This window comes from Petaurus breviceps, unplaced genomic scaffold (assembly GCF_028583685.1).
Source record: "Petaurus breviceps papuanus isolate PSGF00001 unplaced genomic scaffold, PetGlider_PUasm1.0 37, whole genome shotgun sequence".
Taxonomy (NCBI): domain Eukaryota; kingdom Metazoa; phylum Chordata; class Mammalia; order Diprotodontia; family Petauridae; genus Petaurus; species Petaurus breviceps.
The window spans coordinates 73,953,046-73,971,790 of record NW_027186296.1 but is presented as its reverse complement, the minus strand read 5'-3'; the positions used below and the strand labels follow the sequence as shown (position 1 = coordinate 73,971,790).

The window sequence follows — 18,745 nt, the reverse complement described above, 5'->3', positions numbered from 1 at the left end:
TCTTGGGATGTCAGTGTATATTTCTGGCTGTCCATTTGTTGTAAGCTTGCCTATTCCTGCAAACAACAGTTCACAAAGTTTGATGTAAGTGTGAGCCATTATTATCACCCAGGCTTCTCAAATAACATCAAGTCAGTTTGTCCTATGAGTAAGGTCTGGCTTTAGTGAGGAAACACATTAAGAGGCAGAAAATAAAACTCATGTGCGTTGTCATGCAAGTAAATAGTTTGTTCAAATTTAGATTCAAAATGCTGTGGCAGAATTGTCTGTTTAAAAAGCCCAAGTCACTCTCAGAAAACGTATCTACATACTTCCCTTTCCTTGATTTCTATATTTCTTTGACTTCACTCTCCTGGTTCTACTTCTCTAGCAACTTCTCTGTCTCCTTTGCTAGATACTTCCACATTTCAATAAATACTTATTTAGCACTTACGGTAGGTATTGGAGATGAAGAGACAAAAATGAAACAATCCCTTAGTATCTCATCATAGAAACAGCCTGGAGAAAAAGCACTGAAATTGGGGTCAGGAGACTATTATAGTTTTGCTCTGGGCTATGCCAGTAATTAGCCATGTAATTTTGGACAAATTACTTCTCTCAGTTCCCTCACCTGTAAGACACAAGGGTTGGACTAGATATGAGGTTCTTAACTTGGGAGTCCTGAACTTGTTTTTCTCTAAATATTTAAAAATTTCGATACAGTTAGTTTCCTTTGTAACCTTAGCTACTTTGTTTCATGCATTGAAAAACATAATTTTGAGGAGGGGGTCTATAAACTTCACCAGTCTGCCAAAGAGTTCTATGACACAAACAAGGTTAAGAAGCCCTAGACTATGTGAATAATAATTTAAATTCTAATAATAATCTAAAATAAAATTCTAATAATGATCAACACTAAAATAATTTTATAGCCAAAACAACATTGACATTATTCTTTAAGATTTATAAAGCATTTTAGGTCTAAGTGTTAATCTAAGTAATCTAATCTTTAAATCTAAGTGCTAATGTCCTTTGAGCAAACACACAGAACCAGAAACCCACATGCTCAGTTGAAAAAATGTGGCTCCTTTTGCCCCCTGCTGGATTTTTCCATCATGTATTGCAGCAAAAGAAATCTGTCATTATCACAGATGCAATTTATTTGTCATACATTCTTTGTTGGCATGTCATGCTGTTTGGAAGCCAGCCTGAAGAAACAATATATGTCACCCTGTGTACTAGTTTTATAATTAGAACAGATGTGAGGTCAAATCAGAACAGTATTTAAGCAAAGAAAATTTGGGGAAAGGACAGGGATCACTGAAATGATGGGGAGAAACAAGTGGGCAGAGAGATGTTTGGGGGATTCTTTTGACCTGAAGAGGAAGAGATATTGAAGGAAAATTTTAAAGAATTTTTCAGCCATTGGGACTTGAATATTTCAGGGAGTACAGAGAGGTTCAGCTGCTATTGGCTAACTCTCTATGTGAAAGGATGAATAATTGTAGTTAAAAATAGAAACTAAGGTCATGAAGCTAAAGAAAAGAAGGAACTACATGCTCACAGGCCTAGAGCAGACTGAGAAGCAAGGAAAAGATTATCCTTCCTCCCTTAAGGGGCTAATTGTGTATTTTCTTTTAATTTTTTTTGTTATATCATTTTGAGTTCAGAATTGTCTCCCTCCCTTCTTTCCAACCCTGCAGTAAAGAAGGCCAGCATTTTTATTTACATACATTCATACATATATGTGTGTATATATGTATATGAGTGTGTGTGTGTGTGTGTGTGTGTGTGTGTATGGAACAATATACTACAGACTTCCATATATCAGTTTCTTCTCTGGATATGGATGGTATTTTCTTTGATAGTTTCTTTGTAGTTGATTTAAATGTTCGTATTACTCAGAATAGCTTAGTCATTCACTGTTTGTAATGATATTGCTATTACTGTATACAGTATTTTCTTGTTTCTATTCATTTCATATTCTATGCATTATTTCATGTCTTTCCATGTTTTTCTGAAATTAACTAGCTCATTATTTCTTACAATGCAGTAAATATTCCATCACAATCATATGCCACAGCCTATTTAGCCATTCCCCAATTGATGGGTATCCCCTCAATTTCCAGTTCTTTGCCACAACAAAAAGCTGCGATAAATATTTTAGGACATATCAGTTCTTTTCCTTTTTTCCTTTCACCTTGGGAAATAGACCTAATAATAGTATTTATTGCTAGGTCAAAGGGCATATACAAAGTTTTATAAGTCTTTGGGCATAATTCCAGATTGTTCTCCAAAGTGGTTGTATCAGTTCACAGTTCCACCAACACTTCCACCAATTTTTCTATATCCCTTCCAACATTTGTCATTTTCCCCTTCTATCATATTAGCCAATGCTAGGTGTGAGATGGTACCTGAAAGTTGTTTTAATATGAATTTTTCTATGTGATGTTTGAAAAGTTTGAGAGACATAGTTTCTGGGTAATTTAGTCATTTTATTAATAAAGCTAACATTATTTATAAAAGAGGTCACTGGCACTCTTTAATGCCAAGGACTCTCATGCTGGCAGGCTCAAGGCATATATGCCCTTTGAAAAGGGGTGTTCCTGAGAGTGGTAATCAACTCTGATTGGTTAAAAATTAATGAAAGAGAATGAATATTACAATGAAGGGTTGGGCCTATTCTAATGAACTTTGATTTTTTTTTAATTTATTTCTAAATTACCTAGCCTTGGGCAATCTAATCAAAGAATTTATCCCCACTCAAACCTGAGTAGAGCACAATAGGCTTCTCCACCTGGATTATATCTGAATATGACTGTTAAGCAAGCTAATCCAATCTCATTATCAGCAATGCTGTTCAGAAACTGAACTTTTGAAATGAGGACTTTAGAAAAAGGGGGAGCTCTGGATTTCCCCAAATCACTGGTTATTGATAATCATTCCTCTCATATAATCAATGATTTAAATCATTTTTTTCATATAACTGTATGTAGCTTTGATTTCTTCTTCCAAAAACTGCGTCTTCATATCCTTTGACCATTTATCAACTGGGGAATGGCTCTTATTTTTACAAATTTGGCTCAACATATTTGAGAATGTGGTCCTTATCCAAGAAACTCTTTAAAATTTCTCCCACCCGCCAATTTTCTGCTTTCCTCCTCATTTTAGTCATATTACTTTCATTTGTACAAACCCTTTTTAATTTAATATAATCAAAATTATTCAGTTTACATCCCACAATGCTCCCTATCTCATTTGTTTATAAATTCCTCTCCTATCCATAAATCTGATTGGTAATAGGTTCCATGCTTTTCTAATTTACTTATGATATCTCCCTTTATGTCTAAGTCATGCATCCATTTCAGCCTTATATTGGTAAATGGTATAAAATATTGGTCTGTACCTAGTGTCTGCCAGACTCCTTTCTAGTTTTCCCAGCAAATTTGTATATTTTAGAATCATAAGAATCTTCATATCAGAATGGGTCATGGAAGTCATCTAGTCCAACCTTTACTCCCCTTATAATGTAAGTTCCTTGAGGGCAAAAAGTGTTTCATTTTTTTTTTATATCCCTAGTACCCGACCTAGTCCCTTGCATGTAGTAGGCTTAATACTACAATAATCAATAAATGAATAAATTCATTTTCATGAATAAAAAAATGTTTATTGAATTGAATTGGCCTGAAACATGAATCCCTTCTGTAACTGGCATTAACAGGTAGTTATCTAACCTTTGTCTGAAAACCTCTAGTAATGAAGAACTCATTACCTCACCAAGTAGCTCATTCCATTTGTGCATAGTTTAAGTGTTTGAAAATTTTCTTTAAACCAAAATCATCTTCTTGGTAATCTGTTTAAATCAAATTCTGCCTCCCATCTGGGCTCAAGAATAAATTCAATCAGGGCGGCCAGGTGGTGCAGTGAGTAAGAGCACCAGCCCCAGAGTCAGGAGACCTGGGATTGGTTCTGGCCTCAGATACTTGGCACCCACACAAAATAACTGGCTGTGTAACCTTGAGCAAGGTTACCAATTGCTTCAAAAAAAAATTCAATCTCTAGTCCACATAACAGCCCTTCGAATATTTGAAAACAGATATAGGCATGAAAAGAGGGATGAATTTGCAATCAGAGGGCCCCAGATCACATTTCATCTCTACCATTTGTTGTTCATCCTTCATTTTCCAAGGAGATCAATGGTGTTATAGGTGATGTCTTGATTCTTAAGTGAATTGGATTTAAACAAGACAGAGTTGCACAAAGTTGTCATTCTTGCTCTCTCTTCCTGAGTCATTGAAGTCCAGTGGCAAGACAAAAGTCAGAATGACTGGCAATAGCCCAGGAGACAGTGGATGCTCTTGGTGTCTTCAATGCCTGACCAAGCTCTGAGCATTCCACAGCACCTGCTTCAGCCACCTTCATGGCATGTTGCAACAAATTGTTCTCATTCACCCATTTCTCTGGGGAAAGTCTTCACATGCTCGGAATAGACATCCCCTAACTCATCAACAGGTTTGAGGCCTGTCAGTTAACTTCAAGCGTTTTAGTCTGTCTGCTAATATGATTTACTGATGTGTGGCTACTGTGTATGCTACTGCTTCTTGGAGCCACAGGAGAGAGTTGGATGAAGGTGGACACCAAAGGTGGATGAGCAGAGCTCAGTAAGCCCTCACACTGAGAAGCTAGTCCTCCATGAACACCCCATACACCACCTACCACCTGTGTGATGTTGGGCAAATCATTTCATCTCTCCAAGCCTTGATTTCCTCATGTGTAAAATGAGGTAATAGATTAGATGGTTTCTAAGATCTCTTCCAGTTCTAAATCTATGAACCTAAGAGGGCTTATGCCATCTCTCCTGCCCCAAGTCTTCCCTTCATCAGGCTAATTAATTCTAGTTCCTGATCCTCATTTGATTTTATTTTGAATTCCTTCCCTAGACAACTTCCTCTGGACGTACTCTATCTTGTCAGTGTTCTTCCTAAAATGTGGACTGCAAAGCTGACTGGTGCTCTAGAGGTGGGATCTTCCTCATTCCTGTCTTAGAATGCAGAAATTCACATGTTCTTTTCTTTTCTTTTTGACTACCACATTAATCTGTTGAAATATTGAACGTGAAATTCGGTAAAATCCCTAGTTTTTGTTGATTATTTTTTAACATGAACTCTTGTCGGGCCGCACTTCCCACAACCTGTATTGTTGACTTTTTATATGGAAGAGATAATGAGATAGAATCAAGGAAGAATGAGGAGAGTTATGTTGAACTATCAGTAAATGTAGCCAGGCTACTCACTCACTGATCATTCACTTACTTGGAGTAGAGTTTAGAAAATATAGTCTTGAGTTGTTAGCACAGTGAATAGAATTGCTGGCAGTGATGTTAAATGGTTCAAAGATTGTTCCTTCACTGATCTGTACTGAATGTAGCAATGTTAGGGTAAAAGCCAAATTTTTTCTGTAACCTTCCCCTCCTTAGAAATTCTACAGCTCTGGGAGGTTAAGGACAGAATCTGGAATTCCAGCATAGTCCTCTTATGAATGGGGGTCTGTAGGAGCACATGCCTGACCGTAGCATTAGAGTTTGTTTTATTACTCCCACTTGTGGAATATGGATACTTTGGAACAAAATTGTAATTACCTCCTGTAATTATCTCCAAATTGTGTATTGCCAAACTAAATAAAACAATATTAAATAAGTAGAAGAGAAAAAAACATGGGTTAAGAAGATAGAGGTCCAGTCTTGGAATCTGGAACAAGTGGGTTCAAAATCCTACTTCTGACATGTACTAGTTGTGTGATTCTGGGCAAATTGCTCAAGGTTTCAGTTCCTCAGGCAACTCTCTAAGACTGTAAGTTACATAAGAGTTGCAGATATGCATAAATGAAGGGATTTTCCACACTTGGAGTCCCTTATACCAATGAAATCATAGTTATTGACTGAAAAGAAAAAGTGAATGGTGGAGGGAGAGGTTTTTTGTTTTTTTTTAGTAAAGTGTATTTGCCATGTTGGACCTATATACAAAGGGAAGAATTACATTTTTTTTTTTATTTCTTGAGAGGGCAGGTAGGTGGCACAGTGTGTAGAGCACTGGCCCTGGAGTCAGGAGGACCTGAGTTCAAATTCGGTCTCAGACACTTAACACTAGCCCCGTGTGACCTTGGACAAGTCCCTTAACCCTAATTGCCCTGCCTTGCTTCCTCCAAAAAGCAAAACAACAACAACAACCAAACAATTCTTGAATAATTAACTATATTCTTTGTAAAAAAAAAAGAGCATTTCCCAAACACAAGTACCTTGTTTATTAAAAAATCTATATAAATATCTATAACTTTTTCTATCATTAGCTTTTCCCAAATGGAAAACAATAGGTGAAAATATTCTTAAAACTTTTGATCCACCTACAAAAAGGACAGCTAGGTGGCACAGTGGATAGAATTCCAGGAATGGAGTCAAGGGGACTCATCTTCTTGAGCTGAAATCTGACCTACCCTGGGCAAATCACTTAACCCTGTTTGCCTCAGTTTCCTCATCTGTAAAATGAGCTGGAGAAGGATATGACAAACCACTCCAGTATCTTTGCCAAGAAACTCCCAAATGGTATCATGAAGAGCTGGACACAACTAAAAAGCGACTGAACAAAAACAACCACCTACAAAAACTAAATGTTAACTTCTATTTAGAAATGTTTTATTCTGAATTAACATTTGGGATGTTAAAAAAAAATACTGAATGAGACAGACACTTGTTAAAACCAAACCTAGAAAATGTTTGCTAGTGTAGAAAGAGCTTTTATGAAATGAGGCAACATTTTGTTAGGGAATAAATAACAGGACTGGGAATTAGGAGACCTTGGTTCTAGACCCCAGGGGTCATTTAAGCGTTCTGGGTTTCCCCACTAAAAGTGGACAGAGTGATGTTTTAAAGTGCCCTCTGGCTCTAAAACTTCATCATCATGATAATTTCAATATAATGCTTTAAGGATTGCCAAGTACTTCCTCACTAGAGCCCTGTGAAGTAGAAGATGAAGAATCATCAGCCTTTGCCCCCCTACACACAGAAAACCAAAGCTCAGAAAGATTGGTTATGTTTTAGAAAGGTTATGTGTCTTACATACAACTAGAAAGTCTTGGACCTGACTCCCTTAGCTAGAAGTTCAAGCCCCTTTCATTACCTCTTTATACCTCATTAAGTTTCTACACTAGATATTTTTTTTGTCCTGAGAAAAAAAATGATTTCTTTTAATTTAGTTTTACTTAGTTAAGGCATGTTCACTTGCAATCTCTAGAGCAAAAGAAAATGCTAATTCTGTTACCTCCTGGGTACTGAAGAAAGATAATTACCTCTTTTATCATTTCCCTATTTTTGCCCTATCCCCTTGTCTCTCCAGATAAGAAAGCTTCCTTTTTGGCTGTTTGTATTTCTGGAAAGTCTTTATGTGCATGGAAACCTTAGCCTCTATAACCACTCTGTTTTCCATTTCCTCTTCTTCTTCCTTAAATTCTACTTAGAAAAAAACAAACTACCAAATGGTTGATCACATGATTCTGGTTATGATAAAATGAACATACAGTTAGAACTGGAAGGGACCATAGAAGTCATCTAATCCAACTCCATTTTACAGGTAAAGAAACTGAGGCCTGCATAGATGAGGAGATTTGCCCAGTCCCACTCTAGTTGGTGATAGAGTTAGGGTTAGTGTCCTCTTTCCTTATCCAATGTACTTTAGATTTAGTGTCTATTTCCCATGTTGCCTCTCAACTCTCCTGGTCTTTAGCCTCAGGTTATCTCCCAGTTGCCTTTTTATTTAGCTTCCATAATTTGGCAGAAACCAAATGGCAAATTTAAAAAAAAAAAGGTTATTTTTTTCCCTTCTCTCCTTGCACTTCCTGTTTTCAGATATCTAACATCAGACTAGAATATACTTCTAAGTAAAGTCATGTACAATGGACTTCTATTTGTACCAATGCACCAACCTACTTGCTTCCCCATACCAGATTAAGTCTCCACTGGGTCTAAATTGTTTTTTTAAGTGGGGCGGGCATTCTAGTATTTGTCTAAATTAGGCGTTCTCTACCTTTTTTTATTTCATACACTCCTTTGGCAGTCTGATGAAGCCTAAGGACCCTTTCTCAGAATCATGCTTTTAAATCTGTAACATAAAATGCATAGAATTACAAAGGAAATGAATTACATTGAAATAGTCATCAAAATATTTTTTTCAAAATGCCTTTAGAACCCCTGGTCTAAGTGCATTCTTTAATATTTGACCTTTTGTGAACAAACTGCCAGTTACACCAAATTTTGTGATAAGCACATATTCACCAGAAATTACAGGAGAAAAAAGATACATGAGGATTATTTTAGGGTTGGAAGAAGGGGCATAGCCTGTTCAGTGAGCCTTCTTGCAGAAAGTAAGAATATTGGGCTGTGGTGGGTTGGGGAGGGGAACAAACTTCTATAGAATTTTTAGTGGTCAAGCTTAGAGGTCACAAGGAGTGATCATATATGTCAATTAAATTATAAAATGCACTATGCTTAATACAAACATTTTTTTTTTATGTTAGAGAGGGGAAGAACCCAAATATACTGGTGGCTTCAATTTACAATAAGAAATAAATGGATTCCATAGCAAGGCTCAGTTCAGTATTCAACACTACTATTGCAAGCAGTTTGTAAGAAGAGCTATAAGCAGCTACCTAAGGCACTGTCCAGGAAAAATACCCCTCTGTAACAGAGCAGTCCCTTCCCTACTCCTTAGTGAGCCTGGTTGGTTTGACTCCTGGGTGTGACTGGGAGGGTTTATGTCTTTCCCACTGTAAAAAGGATGAAAGATACTTCCTGGTTTCTCCCTAAAGGAAGCAAAAATATGAGCCTGGGGTTTAATCCTGAGTGACCTACACATAGTCTACTCAGTGGATAGAGCACTGGGCTTAGAGTTTGAATTTGGCATTAGATACTTAAAAAAAAAATTTTTTTTAAAGCAATTGGGGTTAAGTAACTTGCTCAAGGTTACACTGCCAGTTATTTTGTGTGGGTGTTAAGTATCTGAGGCCAGAACCGATCCCAGGTCTCCCAACTCTGGGACTGGTGCTCTTACTTACTGTGCCAACTGGTCACCCCTGGCATTAGATACTTACTATGTGACCCTGGACAAGTCATGTAACCTCTGTCTGCCTCAGTTTTCTTAACTGTAAGAGGGGAATAATAATAGCACCTACCTCTCAGAGTTGTTATAAGGATCAAATGGGATAATATTGTAAAGCAGTTAGTGCAGGCATGCCATGTAGTAGGTGCCTAATAAATGCCTATTTCCTCCCTCATCTGAGAAGCAAAATATTCAGCTTACAAGGTACTTTGACTTTTAAATGATTACTGTGCTGCTGAAAGTCAGAGAACCCCAAGAATGGAGCTTATCAATCAGGCAATCAAAAAAGCCATTATTAAGCATTTACCATGTCATTCTATACTAATCACTGGGGATACAAAGCAAAAAAAAAAAGAACTTATATTATAATTCATGAAAAAAATATACAATGCATATACAAATATGAAAAAAATATTATCAATGAGGGGGTAACCAGGATGTAATAGGCAATAAGACTGGGAAGACAAGGATCAGACAAGTTGTGAAGAGCTTTAAATGCCAAAGAGAGAATTTATATTTGAACCTAGAGGTGAAAGGTGAACATTAGAGTTTATTGAGTGAAGGGAAGCAGAGTGACAAGGTCACGTGTTTGCTTTAGGAAAATTACTTTGGTAGGTGTGTGGAGGATGACTCAGAGCTGGGAGAGATATAAAGTAGAGAGCTGAATTAGGAAGCTACTCCAATATTCTAGGCAAGATAAGAGCCTGAACTAGAGTGGTGAATGAGGGAAGGGAGCATATTCAAGAGATGCTGGGGAGAAAGTAATTACAAGATTTGTCAACTGATAGATGGGGTGAAGAGAATTCAGGCAGGACAATACTGAGGGTGTGAACCTGGGTAACTGGAAGGATCATGATGTTCTGGACAGTAGTGGTAAAATTCAGAACAAAAGTGGGACGGGGAGAGATAGTGAATTCTGTTTTGGACATTTGAGGTTGAATCACCTATGACATTGAGTTCAAAACATAGAAATAGGTGGTTGTGCTGCAGAACTGGATTTAGGAGAGAGGATTAGGACAGTATATGTAAATCTTGGAATAATCTGTACATGGATGGTAATTGAACCCATGGGAGTATAATGTTAATAGAATAGGAAGATCTTCCTCGACCATTAATAGGCATATACAACTTGCTTTGAGCTCTGGCCCAGCTCACAGCTGTGATACAACCTGAGTCACATAGAACCTGAGTCACATGGAGCCCAATGTTGGAGGAGTTTGAGAGCAGGAGAGGCAGAGCAGAGAGCAGAGGGAGGAACTTACCTAGGGGAACTTTTTTGTGGGGAAGTCTGACAGAAAGAATGCTTAACATGTTGGCATTCCCTGGATTAGTAATGAGGGCCCTGATAAAACTTACCTCATGGTATCCTAATAAATACTTTTGTTTTGCCTCTAAGGAAGAGAGTTTATTATATTTCATGAATCTACCCTGCAAATATATATGCATATTCATAGCAGCTGCTATGGGTATCACATTGGCCTTACAGGGAACTAATGAAGTCACCAAATGAGAGACCAAAGAGAGAAGGGTGAAGAGAGTCTAGAACAGAGCTTTGGGGGGCACCCACAATTGTGGGGAGAGACACAGATGATGATCCAACAAAGTAGAGTGAGGGGCAGTCAGATAGGTAGGAGGAGGACCAAGACAGAGCAGAGTCAAGAACACCCAGAGAGAAGAGACTATCAAGGAGAAGGTGGCTGAGAAAAGCCATTGGATATTTGATTTGACCATTAAGAGATCATTGATAAGTTTGGACAAAGAACACTCAATTGAAGTACTTAACACTAGGAGATGATTTCTATACATTTATACTGCATTGATATAATTTAACATAATGTCTTTAAGAGGGTGCACACACTTTATTCCCCAGTAATTCTTAAGAAGAAACTGTTAAATATGCATATCAACATTCTCTGATTTAAAGTTTTAAAGATCCTTTGTTATACATTTGATTTGAGAATTTCCTTTGTAGCCTGTATCTTGGAAAGCTGAAGGAATAAAACTTGATTTCATTTATTTATTTCTTTATTTGTTTGTTTGTTTATTTATTTATCTCTGACTTAAACTAGGGTCAACAGGCAGCCTATACAAAAGAAGAGATATAATCCACAATAGATGAATGGTCAAAGAATATGAACAGTTTTCAAAAGTAGAATTGTAACTTCTCAGCAATTTTATTCAAAATTACTCCAAATCATTAATAATAATATAAACACAAATTAAAACAACTCTGAAATTTCACCTCATATCTCTCCAAGAGGCAGATGATAGAAAGAAGAAAACAGTCAAGGTTGGAGGGGTTGTAGCAAGACAGTAGCACAAATAAAAGTTGGTAGAACTGTGAACTGATCCAGCTTCTGAAAAACTATTTGGAAATGTTTAATAAAATTGATTAACCTGTTCATGCACTTTGACACTATAATCCCACTACTGAGCATAAACCACAAAGTTATCAAAAATAGGAAATCTCTCTTATATATAAAAATATTCACAGCAGCATTTTTTTTTTGTAACAACAAAAACTGAAAACAAAGTGGTTGTCTATCAGAGAATAAACAAACTATTCAGGGGTGGCTAGGTGGTGCAGTGAATAGAGCACCAGCCCTAGAATCAGGAGGACATGAGTTCAAATCCGGCCTCAGACACTTAACACAAAAACTAGCCATGTGACCTTGGGCAAATAATTTAACCCCAATTGCCCTCCAAAAAGCAAACCAACAAAAACAAAACAAATTATGCAATGTCATTCTCCTACTCAGTAAACTCCACTAGCCCCCTATTAAATATATGATCAAATACCAACTCCTCTGTTTAGCATTTGAAGCCCTTTGCAACCTGGCACCAACCAACCTTTCCAGACTTATATGTTACTCTTCTCCATTCTGTGGTCCAGACAAATTGGTCTTACTGATTTCCTCGAACACAAAATCCCATCTCCTGTTTCTGTACCTTTTGCACAGGCTTTCCCTTATGCCTGGAATGTATTACCTTTTCATGTTTGTCTCTTAAATTCTCAAATTTCCTTTAAACTCACCTTAAGTATTACCTTCCAAATGAGATCTTTCCTAGTCTCCGCAGGTACTAGTGTTGCCTTCTCACAAATTACCTTATACTTATTTTGTATGTTCTTATAAATATATGTGTCTTAGCTAATCAATTATGAGCTCCTTGAGAGTAAAAAATTTCTCATTTTTGACTTCATATTCCCAGAGCTTCACATATTGCCTGGAACATAAGAGGTGCTGCAATGTCAAGCAAAAGCAACTTCCAGGTTCTGATTATGAGCATAGTAACTCTACATATATTCAGTAACAAATTAAGGCAAAACATTCACAGAAAAGAGAAAATCAAAATACAGAGTAACTCAATCACATATAAGTTCTCAGTTCAATCACAAAGTACAAAAGTCAAAGTACTCCACCCTTGGATAGTACATTCATTTGGTCAATCACAAAGTCTTCTCTCTTTTCAAAGAGGGGATTAGTTTCCAATCATAAACAAAGTACATTCGTTTGATCAGTCACAAAGTACAAAAGTCATAAGTTTTCCACCCTTGGATCACAACTGAATTATAATATCATCCATCACCAAGCATCCTCTCAAGAGCCAGTGGAAAGCACAAAGGCCATTCACTCCTAGGTCACAACTAGGTTACAATATCATCATAGCATTCAACATCCAAGGAGAGGTCTTTTCTTCATCTTGACCTGAGGCAAGTTCTCAGCAGTTTCTGTTCCTGGGAAGACAAAGCTTAACAAAGATACCAAAACATTTATGCACATTACTGGCATCCTCTTCAATTCCTTTCTGCCTGTGAAATCAACCTAGGCCAAACAAGGTCTGTGGCCTCTATCAACAACCAACTCTGACAAAGTAATATCAAAACAGATAGACAAAATACTGGCACCAGTTATGCCTCCTCAGTTCTCAGCAGCTTCTGCTGGCAGTTCTCTCTCTCTTTCAGCAACTCTGGCCCCTGGAAGCTCTCTCCCCCAGCATTCTCATTCCTGGCAGCTCTCTCTCTGCCTCCACAATGCTGCTCCCAAAAGTTCTTCTGGCCTCTCTCAGCTTGGACCCCTCCCTATACAGGGCACCAGCTCCTCCTAGTTCAGCCCCCTTTTGTCACCTCAAAAAGTCCATCCCACTGTAGGGTTCACAAGCTCTGGGTCTTAACACAACCCTAAAACCAAGCCAATACAAGGGAATCTTTAAATTCCATTATCATTACAGGTGCATAGTAAAAAAATGTAATGGAATACTATTGCTCCATAAAAAAGTGGTTAATATAAGGAATTCAGAGAAACGTGGGAAGACTTATATGAACTGATACAGAGTGAAGAAAGCAAAACCAAGAGAACAATGTGCACAATGACTATAATAATAAAAAGAAAACAACATTAAAAGGCAATAGAGCTCTGATTGTGATGACAAGTCCTATTGCAGGAGCACTGATGACATAAGATATCTCCCTCTTTTTATCAGAAAGGTGGGGGCACCTCACATATGGAATATAGCATATATTCTCAGATATAGTCCTATATATGTTGGTTTTGCTTAAATGTTTTTTGTTACAAAGTAGAATTAATTTGTTTGTATTTGGGGTTTAGGAATGGAGGTAGATGATAAATAATCATGCCATAACAAAAGCATCAATAAAGCTTTTTTAAAAAGGTAGTACATCATCCCTATTCCTGGATAGAGAGTGTATTTTATTGTGAAGTAGCTAATTCAACTTCTCTTTATTAAGTGAGAAAAAATGGATTAAATAAACAAATTAATAGAATTGGAGACATAAAATGTCAAAATGTATAACAAAGGAGCTTTAAAACATCAAACCACTTAAAACCATATGCAGATAAGCAGAGAAATTATTGTGTTGCTAAAATACAAAAGTATTAGTAGTACAAGAAATTTCTGATCTTTTCTTAATTTAAAAATTTTTTAAATTATGAACTAGAAAGTCACAACAATCATTTCCATATACAAAGACTAGAAAATGGGAATTATATATAAAACCATGCATCTGTTATATACAACTTGCTTTTTAATATGCATATTAAACTTAACATGTGGTACCAACATTGCCTTGCTCATTCCTACTGATCTTTTGAGTATTTTTAAATGTTTCATTGATTCTCTTTTCTTTTTTCTTTTCCATCACTACCACTAGCCAATTACTTATGCCCTTCTTTTCCCCAAATAAGAGACTTCCCTTGTAATACAAGTCAGGGAAACAAATTTGTTTTATAATGGTTGTGTTTGAAAATGTATGTCATTCTGTACATACAGTTCATCAACACTAGTATATGTGTTTCATCATCAGTGTCCTGGAATTGTGATTGGTTATTGCATTGAGCAGAGTTTTTAGGTATTTTGAAGTTGTTTTCCTTTACAATACTGTGGTCAGTGTATCAACAGTTTTATTTATTGTGCTCACTTCACATGGTATCAATTCATATAAATCATGTCAGGTTTCTCTGAATCAATTCCTTTTATCATTTCTTAAGGCACAGTAATATTTCATTATATTCACATACCATAATTTGTTTAATCATTCCCCTACTTGATGGGCACCCTCTTTGTTTTCAGTTCTTTGCTACAGCAAAAAGTGTTACTGTACTTTCTTTAGTAGAAATGAATCCTTTTTCTCTTTCACTTCTTTGGGGTATGTGCCTAGTAGTCATATCACAGGGTGAGTTCTTAGTTAAACAAAAATAGACAATGCAGTTGTAGCATCTTTCTTAATGTCTATCAAGAATCAGTAAAATTTGGAGCTTGATAGCCCTTGGAGAAAGGCAACATCACCAAGGTATAGTGATCTTGGAGAGGAAGCAGGCCAGCAATGGCATCATAGAATCCTGGGATATTAGTACTGGAAAGGACCTGAGAGATAATTGAGGCCAGGTACCTCAATTTGCAGATGAAGATACTGAGGTCCAAGGAAGGTAAAGTGACAGAAATGATTAATGGAAGAGTTCAGACTAAAAAAATATTCAACAAGGGATAGTAACTTATTCTTCTCTAACCTATATTCAGCAGCTCTGTTCATTTGTTCATTCAACATACTTTTATTAAGGGGCCTCTTGAAGAGCAAACCTTTTTGACTGGGCATGTAAGTATTTGTTGACTTGATTTCAAATCCAGAAAAATAATAGGCTCTGCAAACCACTAACAATTAGGGCATTGAAAATAAGATTAAGATAAATAAGAAAGCACTGAATGAAGGAGTAAACAGAAAAAAAAATCATCAAGGAGGCTAGAATAAATAAAAGTAAATAGACCTTTCCTTCAAAAGTAGATTGTGAAAAATTAAAAAAACAAAACGATATCCCTGTATATCTCAGACCTGATACTTCTGACTAGTGGGCATAGAGAGAAGGTCTTGGAAATGGAAACATGTCATGGGGGTTGAATATATGTTGCATTGCCCGTCCATCCCTAGAGACTGGACTAGTTTTGATTCAGCTTCTGAGATGAAGATCAGGATTTGGCCTCTACAGGGAAAACTTGGCAATTTGTCCCAGCTCTGCATTACTATGTCCAATACTTTGCCACCACGTGAGTTGAATCAGAGCTCCCTTCTGGACTGGGATTCCCAGTAAAAAAACGGAGATATCAGAGACAGTGAGACCTTTTCTCTCTTTTGTCCCTTCCCCTGGCCACTCAGTCACTGTCCAGAGTGCTATGGATTTGCATAGCTGTAAAGGAAGTATATAACTTTATCAAAGGATTGACTCTGCTTAGGAAGCTTTCACTGAGGATATAGGAATTGAATAGGACCTCCTTGTAGGATTTGAGATAGGCAAAGAAGTACAATTCATACTGTTTTTTCTGCTGTTAACTTTCCAATACCTACTGGGAAAGCGGCAATGAGTAAGGACAGAAAGGTGGGAATGATTATGATATAGCTATGTAGGAGAGAGTGGGATGATTGGAATGACTGAAGTGAAGAGTAAATTTAGGGTTGCAGTGGAACATGAGGTTGGATATGTAGGGGGCCAGCTCTGTGGTGGGCCTTCAGTACCAGGCTGAGTTTAGTTTGATCCTATGAGGAAACTAGCAGTGTTAATCTGGTATTGGTGTGCAGAGAAGGGAGAGAAACAGGTTGATGTGGAGGAAAGAATTCTGTTAAATGATCTGGATTTGGATTCCAGCTTTGATATTTACTATCTATATGATCTTGGGCAATTCACTTCTGCTTTCTAGTTCTCAGTTTCCTTTTCTGTAAAACAAAGGTATTGGACTAGCAAAGTACAATGGGAAAAATGCTAGACCAGGGAACCGAAGGCTCTGTTCTAGATGATCTGTGTCACTTTTCCTGGTGGACCTAAATTTTTTCATTTGTAAAAAGAGGATGTGAGAATAGAAGAACTCTGAGGTCTCTTTCCTCCAGTTCTCTATGATCCCATGATCTCAAAGGTTCTTTATACCTCTAAATTTATGAGGTCAGGGAGGCCATAGGATTTGGAGCTAGAAGGGACCACACAGAGGTCATCCTGTCCAGCTCTCTTATTTTGTAGTAAGTTGGGGATAACACATCATTACCCATTTTCACAGGAATAATATTAGAAACGCTCTGATTGATTTATTGGAAGAATTCAAGATAGGTAGAAGGGGTGGGAATAGGATAGGTTTTGGGCACAGGATGGGGGAGGATGTTTCTTAATCTACTACAAGAAAGTATGAAGAAGCCTATACTCAGTTACCAACCTTGGAAAAGGGATTGAACTGACCTAGTCCCTTCCATGCCAGAGCATGAAGGGAACTAGATTTGGGGGTTATGTACTAGAGAGAAGTGAGAGCCTCTAGGACCAATTTCAAATGTGGCACAATATGGTTTAGGCCAATTTGTGGGTAGCTTTTGTGGGATAACGATAGGAGTCCAACAAATACTAAGAGGCAGCTTGCCTGCAGGACTTGGAGTGAAAAGAACCCTGGACTTGGGGTCAAGTGACCTGGGTTCTAGTACTGGCTTTAACACTAACTTGGACCTCTCAGATTCTGTCTTCATCTGGGTATTCTTGGTAATTGAATATTGGACCAATTGATTTTTCAGGGCCCGTTTGAAGCTAAAATCTTTCCACTCTACCCAGCCTGGATCTTGATTCAGGTGTTTTCCCCCCTAGGTCTGGAATGCTAAAACTCTCAGAGTTGCTGGTTTGAGAGTGGGGCGCAGGGCGCTGTCTGATTTGGGGCGGGTGGGCTTTGGAGAGGGGCGCAGGGCACAGGGCACTGCCTAGGGGCCGGGGCTGGTTCAGGTTCAGCGTGGGGTCCCCCTCTCCTCTCGGCCCCGCCCCTCTCCAAGCCTTGAGCTCCTCGGTCTCCTCCGCAGCTGTCTTCTCAGCCAGAGGAGGGAGGGTCGCTGCCCTGGCCAGCGGGGCTGGACTACAGTCCTCGAGCTTATGGTGCGCCCTTGGCTGGGGCCACTGGAGCCGCCCCGGGAACTGGGCGTCGGGGGCGCCGCGGCTTGCGGGCCGGAGCGGACAGGCGGGGTGGGGCGCCTCGGGGAGACGCGCACTTCGGCGGAAGCTCGGTCAAGTTCAGGGGAGGAGGCAGCAGAAGCGCTCGACAGCGGGGATTCGGGAGCGCTGCAGGAAGCGAGGGGCGGCGGCGGCCGCGCCCAGGCGGACTCGGCAGCGGCGGGGGCGGGATGCGGTGAAGGCCGGCCAGGGGCCCCGGCGGAGATGAGCGCCTCGGCGGCCACCGGAGTCTTCGTGCTGTCACTCTCCGCTATCCCCGCCACTTACGTCTTCAATCACCTGGCAGCTCATCGCAAGTGAGTGGCCTGGAAGGGGTGGGGGCGGGGGGGGGGGAGCCCCAGCAGGGGTCCGGAGAGGTCATCGCAGAGGGGAGGTCGGTAGCAGAAGCTCGCACTAGCTGGTCTCCCGAAATTCCATCCAGCTTTAACATTCGGTGACTTTTTAAAATTAGCAACTGGATTCAATGCATTAAGCGTTTGCTCTTTGTTAATACACATAGCACCTCCTAGATGTAATTGAATCAAGATTAGAAACAAGGATCTATTGAATGTATGAAGCTCTAACTTTTTACATCTAGCCAAATTGATTCTATCCGTGTGAGCATGGACTACTGTGTGTGTCCTTCCTGGTCGGCTTTCCTCCCATAGCATTAATTCATGTACACTTTTCGTTCTTGTGGTGCAAAGAGAACAGGATTTGGAATGGGAGGACCAGCGTTAAAATTCCCATCCTGCTGCTTTCTACCTGTGTGACCTTGGGTTAAATCAATCTTAATGAGTTTGTCTCCTCATCTGAAAAATAAGGGGACTGAAGAAATCATAAATTCAGAATATCTTAGAGCTGGAAGTAATCTTAGAAGTCATCTGCTCCGACCCTCATTTTTACAGATGAGGAAACGGAGGGACAGTTAGCTAAGTGACTTGCCCAAGGTCATTCTGGTTAAGTGGCAAGACTGAGATTAAAACCCAGGTCTCCTTGACTCTAAATCCAAGTTCCTTCCAGTTCCACATCTGTGCTAAAAGATCCCTTTTAGGAGTACATTTAGAAACAGGTGATGAATACCTCTAGTGGAAATGTTGTTGATTATTGGGAGCCAAGAGTTCTAGGCCAAACTCTGCTACAAATTAGTCGAGTGACTTT

At 38.8% G+C, this 18,745-nt stretch overlaps 1 protein-coding gene across 1 annotated transcript in view; it reads left to right on the top strand.

Annotated features, from left to right (window-relative positions):
• Positions 1 to 17,489: 17,489 nt before the first annotated feature.
• Positions 17,490 to 18,745, top strand: part of TM6SF1 (transmembrane 6 superfamily member 1) — a 42,783-nt gene continuing 41,527 nt past the window's right edge. Inside the window, exon 1 of the mRNA XM_069098711.1 lies at positions 17,490 to 17,901. Within this exon, the coding sequence (XP_068954812.1) occupies positions 17,528 to 17,901 (374 nt within the window). The 5' untranslated portion in view covers positions 17,490 to 17,527. The remainder of the gene's footprint in view (positions 17,902 to 18,745) is intronic.